The sequence below is a fragment of the Dunckerocampus dactyliophorus genome, chromosome 16, assembly GCF_027744805.1.
Source record: "Dunckerocampus dactyliophorus isolate RoL2022-P2 chromosome 16, RoL_Ddac_1.1, whole genome shotgun sequence".
Lineage (NCBI taxonomy): Eukaryota > Metazoa > Chordata > Actinopteri > Syngnathiformes > Syngnathidae > Dunckerocampus > Dunckerocampus dactyliophorus.
In genome coordinates this window covers 12,856,159-12,870,972 of record NC_072834.1, presented here as the reverse complement: position 1 = coordinate 12,870,972, position 14,814 = coordinate 12,856,159, and the positions used below count along the sequence as shown (strand labels likewise).

Here is a 14,814-nt window from a genome sequence, read left to right as displayed (position 1 = left end):
TGCCTAAAATGTTCCAACGTGCTCTTGATGTCCCATATACAAAATAGGACAGTGGAGGAAGATGGTGTCAATGACATAACAACGCAGCCTATTTTAAAGTGTTTAAAGGTCTTATTAAGGTCAGCCTGTGGCCTGTTTTTTTAAGTTCTAGTTTATAGCCCAGCATGCGCGAAACCTCCCATCACGGAGAATCTGCAAGTTTGCACTTTTCATTCAAAGAAGAAAAAGCTGAATTGTGCAGATGTATTCAGAGGAAAAAAACATAGCAGTCAAGAAAGGAGGCTTCGCCTCATGTGTCATTTAGCAAAAGGCTAGATTTTTCCCTTAGTGCTTTTGCTTTGTTTTATTTTATCTATTTTTTTCCTCTGTTGTGTTTTATTTGTATTTATGTTTTGCATTAAAGTGGCTGTAAAGTAGCCCGTGTTTTTATTAGGGATTATTGTGCCTTTTGTGGCATAATTCAAACCTGCAATAAAAGCCTGTTGTTCCGGCGACCAAGTCTGGTACTTGTATGTCTCACCCAACATTACTGACACCTAGTGACTAGTGTATAACACTACATTTCATCAACGTCTTTGTGAGTCTTTTAAATGCCTTTTATTGTATTTTAGTTCATTCTGCCATTTTCATGCTTAAAAATGTTTAATTTCGTCAGAAATGTGCTTAAGAATTCCAATTTTTTTTTACTAACAATAGGCCATATTCAACCACAAAAGCATGATTTATTAATCAATATATTCTTGAAAAACCGTGACAGTAAAACCGCAAAATTTGCAGAACGAAGTGCAGAGGGATGACTGGAAAGCGCAGAGTCTCTAGCTTCAGAAAACACTGTAATTATTTCAATTGTTCAAGACTTACGGCCATTTAAAAATAGCATTGAAAATCCTATTGACTATTGCCCATGTCTGCTGTAGGGTTAATTATTGGACTCCAAGGTACCGTGGCTTTAGTTTAAAGCTACAAGGCACAGGAGGATTGCTGCAAACGGTAAAAGCCAAGTAATCAAAAGCAGAATCCCTAAAACTACAAAATGACATCATCGAAAAGCACACAATGGCAGGCGTTGACTGACCATGCCCCTGCGTGGGAATTCCATTACACGCATGGTGCTCCAGCTGGTGCACACTTAAGCGTGCATTTAGCGAAATAACAAAGTTTATTCATGCAAACACTGCTGGAGCAAGAAAAAAATATATGAATGTATACACGTGTATAGCTTGTATATAGTGCGTAAAAGCAGCATGCTGCCACCTGCATGAGCACCACTGGACCTGCTTTAATGCAGCTGCAGCTCCTCGTTCACAGAAGAGGAGGGGGGAAGAGGAGGGATCTCTTTTTTTTCTCTCCTTGGGAAAAATCAGACCTCAGCTCAGCTCTGAGCGCATTTTAGGAGAGTGTTCAAGCAGGCTGACCCGCTCCTCTTCTTCCTCCCGTGCACTGTAAGCGGATTGCAGCAATTAGGAGACGGTCAATGGTGTCAGCCCAGCATCAGCATCAGCACCAGCACCATCCTCCTGCTCCTCCTCCTCCTCCTCCTCCTCATCAGTGTATGAAATGCGTCACTGCATTCACACACAACAGCGAGGACTGTTCCCTGCACTGACTCTTACGCCAGGTAAGCTTTTTGTTTGGGGGGTGGGGATATTATCTTATTTAAATTGCTGATTGTAGTGAGGTTGTATCCTAAAGATGCAACATTGCAGGAGAGAGGAAGGAGGAGGGCCTGCCTGTTACAATACATGATGGATTCTGTTCTATTGTGCACCGTGCTTTCACCTCCACCATGCATTTCAATCATTTCATTTTGTTTAGTTAGTTTAAATTACAGATGTCCAAAGTGCGGCCCGGGTGCTATTTGTGTACCACGACTCTTTGTTTTTTGGCACATTCTAAGAATCTAATTAAACATGGGCCACATGAAAACATTACAAAAAGAGGTTCAGTGCCGTACCGAACAGGAAAAAAAGGTTGTGAGACCAAAGTTAGCATAATGTATGTATAGGTTGACCTATATTGCTTTAAAAAATGTATTAGAGTATCACTCTAAATAAGTGGTTCTCAATTATTTCCCACTGGGGGGACAGAAATGTATTTGTGAATTACTATTGAGAAACTGATAATATCTATTCATTATATCTATTTTTTTATCTGTACTGTACAGATTGAACTCGAAAATGAAACCCGCGAAATGCAACTAAATGGAGAGCGGTGAAGCCTACAAGCGATTTTAAGAGTCAAATTGCATGCCGAGCACTACAAATTTATACATGTTGGCAGGTCTGCACTAATATTGAAAGCCCTCCCTGCCTCTCCGCCGCTCTATTTGAGAAGCACTGCTCGAAATGAACATTAAAAAGGCGCTGTCTGCCTTGGTTAGGTACTGCATGGGGGCGCTAACTTTCAAATGTGCTTCAAGAATTATATACCGCCTTCTTCCTGCTCGGACATTGCAAGCCACGCCGCATGTAACACACACACACACACACTAGTTATGGTTGTTGTCAGCTATTGGTAGCAATTTTGGCAAAGTTTAGCTACTAATGCTCGGGCTAAAGTTCGTACGAGACAGCCGTGAACACTAATTATTGTATTTGGGCAGAAACAAAAATGTTTACAATGACTAACTTCTAATTGTGACAAATATTGACATTCATTTCTTTAGTCTGTTCTTTTAAACCACTATTGGTATATTGGTATATGCTTGGCAGTGGTGGTGGTCTTATATTTTTTGGTCATTTGGAGCCAAAGAGGGACAGCCCCTTGAATATTGAGAATTACCTTCTGTAATGATTAATACTCGGGGTGTCACAGGATCTCTCAAGATTAAAATGTGACAAGATTTCTCAAGTTCTCAAGGACTGGGACAATAATAAATGAATTAATTAATCACCCAATAAATGAAAATGAACTCAATTAATTTTGCCGGCCTCAATATACAGTATTGCCATGTGCATGCATGTCCGTTTTCCTCGCCTCTTGCCTCCAAACAGGCAGGAAGAGCGTTCACTCTGTGCATCGGTTTCAGCACCTTGGCGCGTTCTATAGAACAACGTCATGAGCGGAGGGGGCCCTTTTGTCAGTCATACAATCTTTTTGTCTCGGTGGGTGGAGGCGGGGCCGGTAGCATATACACAGAGTGCAGAAGAGTGCAGACTTGTGAGGCACAATGCAAGGTGACGTAGTAGAAATTAACTTAGCAGATTGCAATATATTGTCTTTTTTTTTTTTAAGTAATGTTAAAGTCTCATTTTGTAGACTCAATCTCATGTAATGTCTCGTCTTGTGAACAGTGTGCCTCGTGACACCCCAAGTTATTACACTACTACTGCCTGTCACAGCTCTTGAAGTTAATGCTAAAATATGATTATTGTACTTATCCATTCATTTTCAAATTCACATAAAAATAGTAAAGCACATTATTTTTTTGTCAACTTATACTTACTTAAATATGTGAACAGAAAAAAACCTGTTTGCAAGCGAGGGCTGGTGGTGTCCAAAGTGCAGCCCGTGGTTCGATTTTTATGTTCATTGTAGCAAAAAATGGGAAAATAGAGCCAAAAGGCACAGTGTCAATAGAAAAAGGTGAAATGTTGATACAAATAACTAATAATAGCACAAAGTTTTGTCTTTGCCTAATTCCGGCACCCATGATCAAGGCCAAAGGAGACCATGCAACATACAGTATGAAGTTATTTGGTTTATTATGTGTGGACAAACTGACTACTTTTTGTTTCCCAAATGAATAACAATTTAGGTTTTATTGTAAAACATTTATGTTCTGATGATAGATGGTATAACTTTGGTAAGCACTGTGCATTGAATCAGTTTAAGGGTGCATGTCCTCTGTAACAACATCAAAGTGGTCCATCCTAAAAGTTTTGACACCCCTGCCTTAAGGTAGCAATGACATGTTTTAGTGGGGTTTTTTTTGTTTTTTTGTTTTTTTTACTAAGGGTTTTATTGACTCTCACCTCCCTCCCCGTGCAGGCGAGCCCATGCGCGTCCCGACGTCCCCACGCTGAGCCCCCAGCTCAAGCAGCACAAACGCTGAAGAGAGAGTGGCAAGTGACTGTGGAAGGCTGGGCCGGATGACACCCTCCAGCTCCGAGGCGCCTGGCCCGTCGGCACCGGCCCCCCGCTGCCTCGGCCTCCTCCGGGCGCCCGCCAACAACGGCACCTGCGCGGAGCAGCTGAGCGTCTTCCCGCCCCTCTCATCCACGCTGGCGCTGCTGGTGCTGGTGGCCGTGCTGGCCGGCATCGTGCTCGTCTCTGTGGCCACTTTCCACTTTAACAAGAGGAGGCTCCGGAACCGCAAGATCCAGCGCGCTCAGGAGGAGTTTGAGCGCGACAGTCGCAGCCCGGTGCGCGCCGCCGGTGCTGTGCCAGTGCGGCCCTGTGTCATCACCCGCCCGGTGCGCTGCCCGGCAGAGGAGGAGGAGGAGCTGGAGAGGGAGCAAGACGTGGGGGAAGAGGACAGTGGCGGTGAGCGGGGGAACGACGGCGCCTCCGCGGATTGCTAAACTCAGGGAATGAGACTATGTGGAATTAACTGTAAAAGCAATAAGGCACAAAGAACTCTCATTCATTACTGCTGCTGCTGCTGCTTGTAGATGACCTAATGCAGAATACTGAGCAAATAGTAAGCCTGTAGGATAGTCAACACACATTAACACACCGGTCCCCAACCATCTTGGCACCACAATTCCAAGGAGTTCCGTGAGGAGAAATTCGTCAAAACCCACACAAAGAGTTGGGAGTTAGGCGGAATTACAGAAAGCATCGTTTTTTTTGCCATAACGCAGTCATGCAAGGCTTTACTCTTCAAATTTTTCCACTTTTTTTTGCGACTTATTAACTCAGTCCGCAAGTACGATTCCTTGTGCTAAGGCTTGGGTTTCTATATTGGTAAGTCCCGCCTTCCTGCTCCGTCAGTGGCTGGCTAACCTGCAATTGTCGATGCGTCACTGGACAAAGTTGATGGCAACACGCGTGTCAAATAAAAGTTAATACAGTCGTCCTTCGTTTATAGCAGTTAACTGGTTCCAAACCGACAGTGACAAATGAATTTCGATATCGGAATCAACGCTAATAAATTGAATATTTTCATAGAGCACAGAAAACCCGTTTGAGTTTCTTAATATGGTTTTTTATCATTATTTGAGCCCTCTAGAACTGAAATAACACACCTAAAGCCACCTTTACACTCCTTTTATTCATTGTTTACATCACATTGCGCAGCTCTTATGCTGCAGGGACTCGAGACGGCCGCTAGCTTGCAAGCTAGCAAGTTAACCTGGAATTTATTTCTTGTAACCTTAAGAAGCCAAAAACTTACCACTTCCACAGTGAATGGGAGGAGACCCCCCCCCCCTCCTATCATGTAGGACATACCATCGCTGACTTCATGCAGTTTTAAGGTAATGTAAGGTAAGGTCTCAATATTTTGTGTCGTTACTGCCGCCTAGTGACCAGAACACTACATATCACTTGTATTTGAATATGTTTTGACAAATAATAGACCACAGTCTACCACGAATTTATTCATTTCTGAAAAAAAAAAACGCGATATACCGAGGGAGCAATAATCAAACCGCGATATTGCGAGGGGCGACTGTAGTTTGTTTTTCGTTTAGTAGTGGTTAATTAAGAGCATTTAGTAAAAGTACAAAAGTTCAAAAGAAAATGTGGCCTGAGTATCATTTGTATTCTGTTGTTTTGGCATTGTTGTCTTGTTGTACAGTATACAATATACTTTCGAATACGGCTGTTTGAGGATAAATTGTAAAAGTGAAAGCACCGGTAGCTCAAAAGCAATGTCAGAGACAGTAATACTGCAATAGAACAGGCTACTTTCTGGTGAAGAGAAGAACTGAATTATTATTATTGAAATGTGATTATACCTTCATGTGTGCACTTAGTTCCTATTTATATTACTCTTAAATATGTTTAATATGTTTAATTACAACTTACCATGATGTAAACAGTGCTCAAAGGAACCACAGGTTTCATCAGGTAAAAGGGAGGGTTGTAGATGAATGTAAATTAAATATGATTTTTAATGCCTCCTATCTCTTCGGCCGCTACTCAGTAAGGCATGGGCCGCTACTTGGCTGCCACCTGCTGGTTGGGGACCCTTGCATTAACACACTAGTAGTAGAGCGCATTGTTATTTGCCTGCTTTGACTCTTGGACCTCCTCCTCTTCTTCTTCTTCTTATAACTTGGAACGTGTTTAAATTTTAAATCCTCTCCGGGATGTGACACACGATTGTGGTGAATTATTTACACATGGTGATACAATAACACACACGCACACACACGCGCACACACACACAAACACAAACGTAATGGCTTAGCTGATCTTCCTTGGCATGTCTTATGACACACTAGCAGTATGTAGTTAGACTCTTAATGGATGTCGTGGTGCTCCTCTAGGCAGTGCAAAGCTGCACATATAGGCTGTAGACATGGCTTATTTAATTTGACGTTTATTTTCCTTTCCCCTCCAATTAAGTGACTTGATGTCCTCCAATGTCTCCTTTTTTTTTTCTCTCTTTTTTAAAGACATCTTTAGCTCTAGTTAGCTTGACGGGATGCAAAACTTTCTCGCTGTAGTTACGTATGCACATTAAGATCTCTCTTTTTTGCGTTTGTGCGTGGGATGATAGCTACAGTGGAAGTGCTAATATTTTCAATATACAGTAGAGATGTTATACATGAGAATGAGGTGGCTGTTTTATTTCTTTGTAAGCTCTTTATATACAGTAGTAACATATAGTGGGCCTAAATGGTTGATTCTATACATTCACTGTAAATGTATGACATGATGAGGAATGTTTTCTGGACTTCATGTAATCTGCCTTATACAAGGAATATACTGTATGTAGAATTTATAAATAAATATGCGGGGGGGGGGAAGTGTTTTAATCTGTGCAGTTGCAACATTCATTCCCAACATTTGTGCTCGGATGCAAGCCCGTCAGACGACGCCCCACGACCTTCCTGAGGGAGTGCCGCATGCACAATGCCTGTACAAAGCACACCGGCACATGGACCGGAGCGTCCGTCCGGCTGACATTCCCATCCGTCTTTCCCCTCCCCCCCCCCGAGATGTATTGATGTGAAGGTTATCCGCAGAAGTCGCCTCCCCGGCCCCGCCTCCCTCCCGCCCCCTTTTTAAACGGTGCCACATTGTGCCTTATTGGAGGTCAGAGGGAGTGAATCAGCGTTGGTCAGGAGTTGGCTGGGCACCAAGATACTACTACCGCTCCCCAGCCAAATAAAAAGAGCTGGAAATAAAAAGGCTGGTGGTTGGCCGGGATCCAGGATGGGAAAGAGGCTTGATACCTCACCTTGTTGCCGCCGACGCAACGATACAATCCGTTACAATTGTAAACAAGTCGCCGCGAGATGATTCATGCTCAAACATGATGCTGTAAAAATAGGTTTCAACACTTCCAAACATCCACACATCTCCATCATCTTTGTGTGCATTTACGCTTTTACGCCTCCTACCGCATATTGTAGGCCACATGTCAGTTGGAAATATATGGCTATTACCTCTGACTAAAGTGCTCAGGAATGGGTGGAGGAAAAGGGACCGAGGGGGGGATGAATGGAGGTCAAACGGAGCCAGAAATAGATGTGTAATGAAGTTAAGTGGCCAAAATAGATGAAGGTCGGGAATGGATGCATGTAGGTCAATAATCGCAGGAATGGAGGGGAAGGGAAGATCAGTAGAAGAGGTTACTGACGTTGGGCCTGACAGAAAAGATTGGGAGAAGATCAGGAATGTAAGGATGTACAGTCATGTGACTGTACAGGACCTCACAAAAAGTGAGTACCGTAAACCCCTCACATTTCTGCAAACATTTAATAATATCTTTTCATGGGACAACACAAAATACATGGCACTTTGATACAATGTAAAGTAGTCAGTGTACAGCTTTCTCATAGCGGTCACTGGAAGTTCAACATGGCAACTCATGGCAAAGAACTTTCTGAGGATGTGAAAAAAAAAAAGAATTGTTGCTCTACATAAAGATGTCCTAGGCTATACGAAAGAAACCGAGCTGCAGCATGGTGGCCAAGACCATGCAGCACTTTAACAGTACAGGTTCCACTCAGAACAGGCCTCACCTGGGTCTACAAAAGAAGTGGACGAGCTGAGTGTCACAACCAGAGGTTGTTTTGGGAAAACAGACGTGTAAGTGCTGCCAGCATTGTGTCAACAGAGGTTGAATGGTTGATGCTCAGGCCACATTTCGCACGCTGCATCAAATTGGTCTGCATGAAGGAGTTCAGGAGTAGAAGCTTACAGAAACACACACATACACTTGAATGGAGATCAGGGACCATGGGCTGCATCCAGTGACCGTGGAGGAAAGAATGAAGGTCAGCAAAGAATAGATGAAGAGTGAAGGTAAAATACTAAAAATGGATGTAAAGGTCTGCTTAGTTTGTTAGTTTCACATCATTATGTGTACAGAGGGAGACTGAGATCCATTTTGGTTTTGTCTGGGAATAGCCTACATTTTGTAGCCTCATTTACAAATAAGGCGGCCAATTTCCAGGCTTTTGTCATCCCGGGAGGTCGGAGATAAATTTGGCAACGGGAAGAAGCTGGTTGGCCCGTCAGTGTGCTGAGCCCTCTGAGGGTGTTTATTATTATATTATAGCACAATGCAGTATGGGAACAAGAAGGCATCCATTAGCAATGCACCACTTACTGAATCATTATCTTTATACTGATACATTATCTTTATACTGTTATGTTGGGTTTTTTTACTGATACATTGCTTTTTTTACGGAGACATTGTGTTTTTTTACTGACAGATTATCTTTATACTGACACAATGTTGTTGTTTTTTTACTGATACATTGTCTTTTTATTGATACTTTGTCTTCTTAAGGATGGAGGATATTTTTTGACAAGTGGAGACAATGTGGCCACAATGACAACACCTATTATTCTGAAAGGTGATGTGCGGATCGATTTCACAATAATGATACTAGCGATACCAAAGTTTCCAATACTGGTATTGATTTTCAAATTACAATATAGCTACTGTTTATCAATAAACAATATAAGGCTGTGCAAAATATAGGCCTGACTGTATGTATACTTGTTGGCTAAGTATCCTCACTTTTATTTCATACTGTATAGTTGCATGATAAAAAAAGCTTTGCTAGTCGCATCAATTTTAGCATAAAATCACTAGTTTTATTTGCCAACTAATATTGCTAGTGTATTATTTATTTCCCCAAACGCAATGCTTTGCCAACGTATTGGTACTACCAATCTTTGTTTAACGTGGTATCGTATCGGTTAGGAGATGTTATCACGATTCAGCTATCACGATTCACCGGTAATTACTGGGAGCACTGCAGTGCATGTTGAGGTTACATAACAGAGCAAAAATTAAATTACAGTAGGCGTGCACCGATTACAATTAATATGTCCGATCACCGATCTTTAAAAAGCCTGACCTGCCCATTCCAATTTTGGCCAATACTGTCCATCCATCCATTTTCTATGCCACTTATCCTCACTAGGGTCACTGGTGTATGCTGGATCTATCCCAGCAGACTTTGGGAGAGAGGTGGGTTACACCCTGGACTGGTCGCCAGCCACTCGCAGGGCACATATAGACAAACAACCATTCACACTCACATTCATACCTATGGACAATTTAGAGTCGCCAATTAACCTAACATGCATGTTTTTGGAATGGGAGGAAGTGGGAGTGGGAGGAAGCGAGAGTACCCGAAGAAAACCCATGCAAACTCCACAAAGATACTGTATTCGAACCCAGATCTTCCAGATCTCCTGACTGTGTGGCCAGCTGTGGCTAACCAGCAAGCCATCGTGCGGACCCCTCGGTTTTTTTGGGTTTCAAGCAGGAGGTGTCAGAAAAGTTACTACAGGGATAACTGGCTTGTGGTGGCCAAGCATTCATCACGACGTCTACGCCTGTCACAATAATCTGCCCTAATAATAATAATTGCTCTACCAATTATTGTAGATAATCAATATCATTGACAACATTTTTCCATTCCATTCCATTTTCCTCCGCTTATCCGGGTCCGGGTCGCGGGGGCAGCAGTCTCAGTAGGGAAGCCCAGACATCCGGACTAGATGCCCGAGCCACCTCAGGTGGCTCCTCTCGATGTGAAGGAGCAGCGGCTCTACTCTGAGCTCCTCCCGGATAACCGAGCTCCTCACCCTGTCTCTTAGGGTGAGTCCCGCTACCCTACGAAGAAAACTAATTTCAGCCGCTTGTATCCGCGATCTCGTTCTTTCGGTCATGACCCAAAGCTCATGACCATAGGTGAGGGTGGGAACATAGATCGAATGGTAAATTGAGAGCTTTGCCTTCCGGCTCAGCTCTCTCTTCACCACGACGGTCCGGTACAGCGACCGCATTACTGCAGACACTGCGCCGATCCGCCTATCGACCTCACGCTCCAACCTTCCCTCACTCGTGAACAAGACCCCGAGATACTTGAACTCCTCCACCTGGGGCAGGACCTCATTCCCAACCCGGAGGGAGCAATCCACCCTTTTCCGACTGAGAACCATGGCCTCGGATTTGGAGGTGCTGAGTCTCATCCCAGAAGCTTCACACTCAGATGCAAACCGTCCCAGTAAACGCTGCAGGTCACAGCCCGATGAGGCCATCAGGACCACATCGTCTGCAAATAGCAGAGATGAGATCCTAGTGCCCCCGAACTGGACTCCCTCGACACCTTGGCTGCGCCTAGAAATTCTGTCCATGAAAATTATGAACAGAATCGGTGACAAAGGGCAGCCTTGGCGGAGGCCAACGTTCACCGGAAACAGGCTTGACTTACTACTGGCAATGCGAACCAGGCTCCTGCTCCGGTTGTACAAGGACTGAATGGCACGTAGTAGTGCGCCACCAATCCCATACTCCCGGAGAACCCCCCACAGGATACCACGAGGGACACGGTCGAATGCCTTTTCCAGGTCCACAAAGCACATGTAGACCGGTTGGGCAAACTCCCAAGTACCCTCCAGGACCCTTGCAAGGGTGTAGAGCTGGTCCAGTGTTCCGCGACCAGGACGAAAACCACATTGCACCTCCTGTAGCCGAGGTTCGATTAACGGTCGTACCCTTCTCTCCAGCACCCTGGAATAGACTTTCCCAGGGAGGCTGAGGAGTGTGATCCCCCTATAGTTGGAACACACCCTCCGGTCACCCTTCTTGAAAAGGGGGACCACCACCCCAGTCTGCCAATCCAGAGGTACTGTTCCCGACTTCCACGCAATGTTGAAGAGACGTGTCAGCCAAGACAGTCCAGCAACATCCAAAGCCTTGAGGAATTCAGGGCGAAACTCGTCCACCCCCGGAGCTTTGCCACTGGGGAGCATTTTGACTACCCCAGATACCTCAGCCACGGTGATGGAACTGTCCGCGTTCGTATCCTCAGTCTCTGCTTCCTCTATGGAAGGTATGTCAGTGGGATTGAGAAGGGCCTCAAAGTATTCCTTCCACCGCCCAACTATATCCTCAGTCGAGGTCAGCAGGCTCCCGTCCCCACTGTAAACAGTGTGGACCGGGCACTGCTTCCCCTTTCTGAGGCGCCGGACGGTTTGCCAGAACCTCTTCGAGGCCGACCGAAAGTCGTGTTCCAGGGCCTCACCGAACTCCTCCCACACCCGAGTTTTTGCCTCGACCACCGCCGAAGCCGCGTGCCGCTTGGCCTGCCGGTACCCGTCAGCTGCTTCAGGAGTCCCACAAGCCATCCATGTTCGATAGGACTCCTTCTTCAGCTTGACGGCAGCCCTGACCTCTGGTGTCCACCATCGGGTTCGGGGCTTGCCGCCACGACTGGCACCGACCACCTTGCGGCCGCAGCTCCGATCGGCTGCCTCAGCAATGGAGGCACGGAATAGAGCCCATTCGGACTCGATATCCTCGTCCTCCCCCGGGATGCAGGAGAAGCTCTGCCGGAGGTGAGAGCTGAAGACTCGACGAACAGGAGACTCTGCCAAACGTTCCCAGCACACCCTCACTACACGTTTGGGTCTCCCGGGTCTGTCCGGCATCCTCCCCCGCCATCTAATCCAACTCATCACCAGGTGGTGATCAGTTGACAGCTCAGCCCCTCTCTTTACCCGTGTGTCCAAAACATGCGGACGCAGGTCTGATGATACGACTACAAAGTCGATCATAGACCTGCGGCCTACGGTGTCCTGGTGCCATGTGCACTTATGGACATCCTTATGCTGGAACATGGTGTTTGTGATGGACAAACTGTGGTTCGCACAGAAGTCCAACAACATCACACCGCACGAGTTCAGATCGGGGAGGCCGTTCCTCCCAATCACGCCCCTCCAGGTCACACTGTCATTGCCCACATGGGCGTTGAAGTCTCCCAGCAAAACGACAGAGTCACCAGTTGGGGTGCTCTCCAGCACCCCTCTGATGGACTCCAGGAAGGCTGGGTACTCTGAACTGCCGTTTGGCGCGTACGCACAAACGACAGTCAGGACCCTTTCCCCAACCCGAAGGCGTAGGGAAATGACCCTCTCGTTTACCGGGGATGACTCCAACACAGAGGCACCGAGCCGGGGGGCTATTAATAAGCCCACACCAGCTCGCCGCCTCTCCCCTGCAGCAACTCCAGAGTAGAACAAGGTCCAGCCCCTCTCAAGGAGTTTGGATCCAGAACCCAAACTATGGGTCGAGGTGAGTCCGACTATATCTAGTCGGAACGTCTCAACCTCTCTCACAAGTTCGGGCTCCTTCCCCGCCAGAGAAGTGACGTTCCATGTCCCAAGAACCAGATTTGGCCGCCGAAGACCAGGTCGCCTAGGTGCCCGCCCTCGACTGCCACCCAAAACGCAATGCACCGGACCCTTATGCTTGCCCCCGCAGGTGGTGGGTCTACGGGGGGGAGATCCCGTGTGGCTTCTTCGGGCTGAGCCCGGCCGGGTCCCACGGGTGAAAGCCCGACCACCAGACGCTCGCCTGCGAGCCCCTCCCCCAGGCCTGGCTCCAGGGTGAGGCCCCGGTATCCCACTTCCGGGCGAGGTGCGGTCTCTCCTCGTGTGTTTATTCATAGGGGTCTTCTGAATCACTCTTGGTCTGGCCCGTCACCCAGGACCTGTTTGCCTTGGGAGACCCTACCAGGGGCATATAGCCCCAGACAACATAGCTCCTAGGATCACTCGGGCACACAAACCCCTCCACCACGGTAAGGTGGTGATTCACGGAGGGGACAACATTTTTAAAAGACAATTTATTTAATTAATTATCTGGTATAATAATGCGAGTACATCATATCAAAAGCAATAAGCTTTAATTTGTCAAGAGTATTTAACATTGTACCTGGAATGTCAAATGCTTTTAAATAAAATTGCACATGCAATTGTAATAGCTTTGTTAATGTAAGCTATTTTTATGACACCCTTATATTATTACCACTATAAGACACAATGTGCACCGCTCTTATTTTGAAGGCCGGAAGTGTGATGAAAATATGTTTCGAGGATGGCTAAGTGAGATACTATAGCTAGTGAGTGCCTCTTGAAGCCGTGGCTGTTGCCCCTATTTCACACACAACTTTCATGAAGTCAGCGGCCAACCTACAACATTAACCCACACACACACACACACAGCCGCATTAGCATGCTATGCTAACCTAGCTAGCAATAGCTTACTTATTAGCGGTGGCAACAAAGAATATCAATGTTTTTTCGCCGACGTAGACGATGTTTCCGGTTGCCACCTCACATGTTTAGTTCAGGCCGACCTTGATAAGTGAATTTCTGCAAAGTAGGATTTCTTATTCATAAATCGAATATTTTCCGAGCATAGACAACCTGTTTACGACCTTCTAAATACGGTTTTGAACATTAGAGTCCTCTAGATATGAACTAACACACGTACAGTCACCTTTACGATCGTATTACCCAATATAGTAGACATAAGAGTAAATAAGTAATTTAAGACATAAATAGGATTCATGCTCACGTGTGTTGCCATCAATGTGTTCCCTAGGGAGGCCAAATAGCGGGCGAACAGGAAGTGAAGTTGGGGGTTCAAAGTTGAGTTTTAGCTTGGCGTGGGTTATGGGCGTCACAGTAATCCATGTTTTTATTAGGGATTACAGTGCCTGTTGTGAGATATTTCAAACCTGCAATAAAAGCCTGTTCATGTCTGATGCTTATGTGCCTCACCAAACATTACAGTAACATTACTGACACCTAGTGACCAGTGTAGAATACTACATTAAAGCATTTTTTTTCATATTCCTTGTATTTGTATTTTAGTTCATTTAGCCATTTTTATGCTAAAATGTCATTTTTAATTTAGGCAAATATGTGCAATTTGCTTTAATATGCATTTTTTTCTAATAATAGACCTTATTCAACCACAAAACAGCATGATTTATTAATATATTTTTTTAAAACTGAAGTGAAGCTGCGAAATTCGAACCGCAAAGTGTCAAATTGGAGAAATAAATACCCCTAAGATGTCCCAGTTAGACATTCTATCCGCATTACTTTGCAGCGTTCCAAATGGGAATACTTCAGAAGGCAAAGACATGGATTCAGACACCTACCGCCATTAACTTTCCGTCGACTGTTCCTCAGAGGCCGCATTAGCAGATTACTTCGCGAAGTCACAACTCAGGGGGACATTTCTCTGTCAGGACGAGGACGCTCCTGCGTCTCCTCCTCGCTGTCAGTGTTAGAGCCAGGTGATTTGTCACCGCCACCTCGTTAAAAACATGCATGTTCAGCCAGGCGCCATCTGGGAAGGAAACTTGGACATAAGTC

The 14,814-nt window shown here is 45.4% G+C and overlaps 1 protein-coding gene across 1 annotated transcript; it reads left to right on the top strand.

Annotated features, from left to right (window-relative positions):
• The first annotated feature begins 1,337 nt into the window (after positions 1-1,337).
• On the top strand, positions 1,338-6,914 carry LOC129168985 (uncharacterized protein C11orf87-like). The gene is made up of 2 exons (XM_054754891.1): positions 1,338-1,618; positions 3,991-6,914. The coding sequence occupies exon 2, from the start codon at positions 4,092-4,094 to the stop codon at positions 4,521-4,523; it is 432 nt and encodes a 143-aa protein (XP_054610866.1). The 5' UTR covers positions 1,338-1,618; positions 3,991-4,091; the 3' UTR covers positions 4,524-6,914.
• The last annotated feature ends 7,900 nt before the right edge of the window (positions 6,915-14,814 follow it).

Bases quoted from the DNA above. Each gene is read 5' to 3' on its own strand.
- LOC129168985 (XM_054754891.1), top strand. From the start codon at position 4,092: ATGACACCCTCCAGCTCCGAGGCGCCTGGCCCGTCGGCACCGGCCCCC.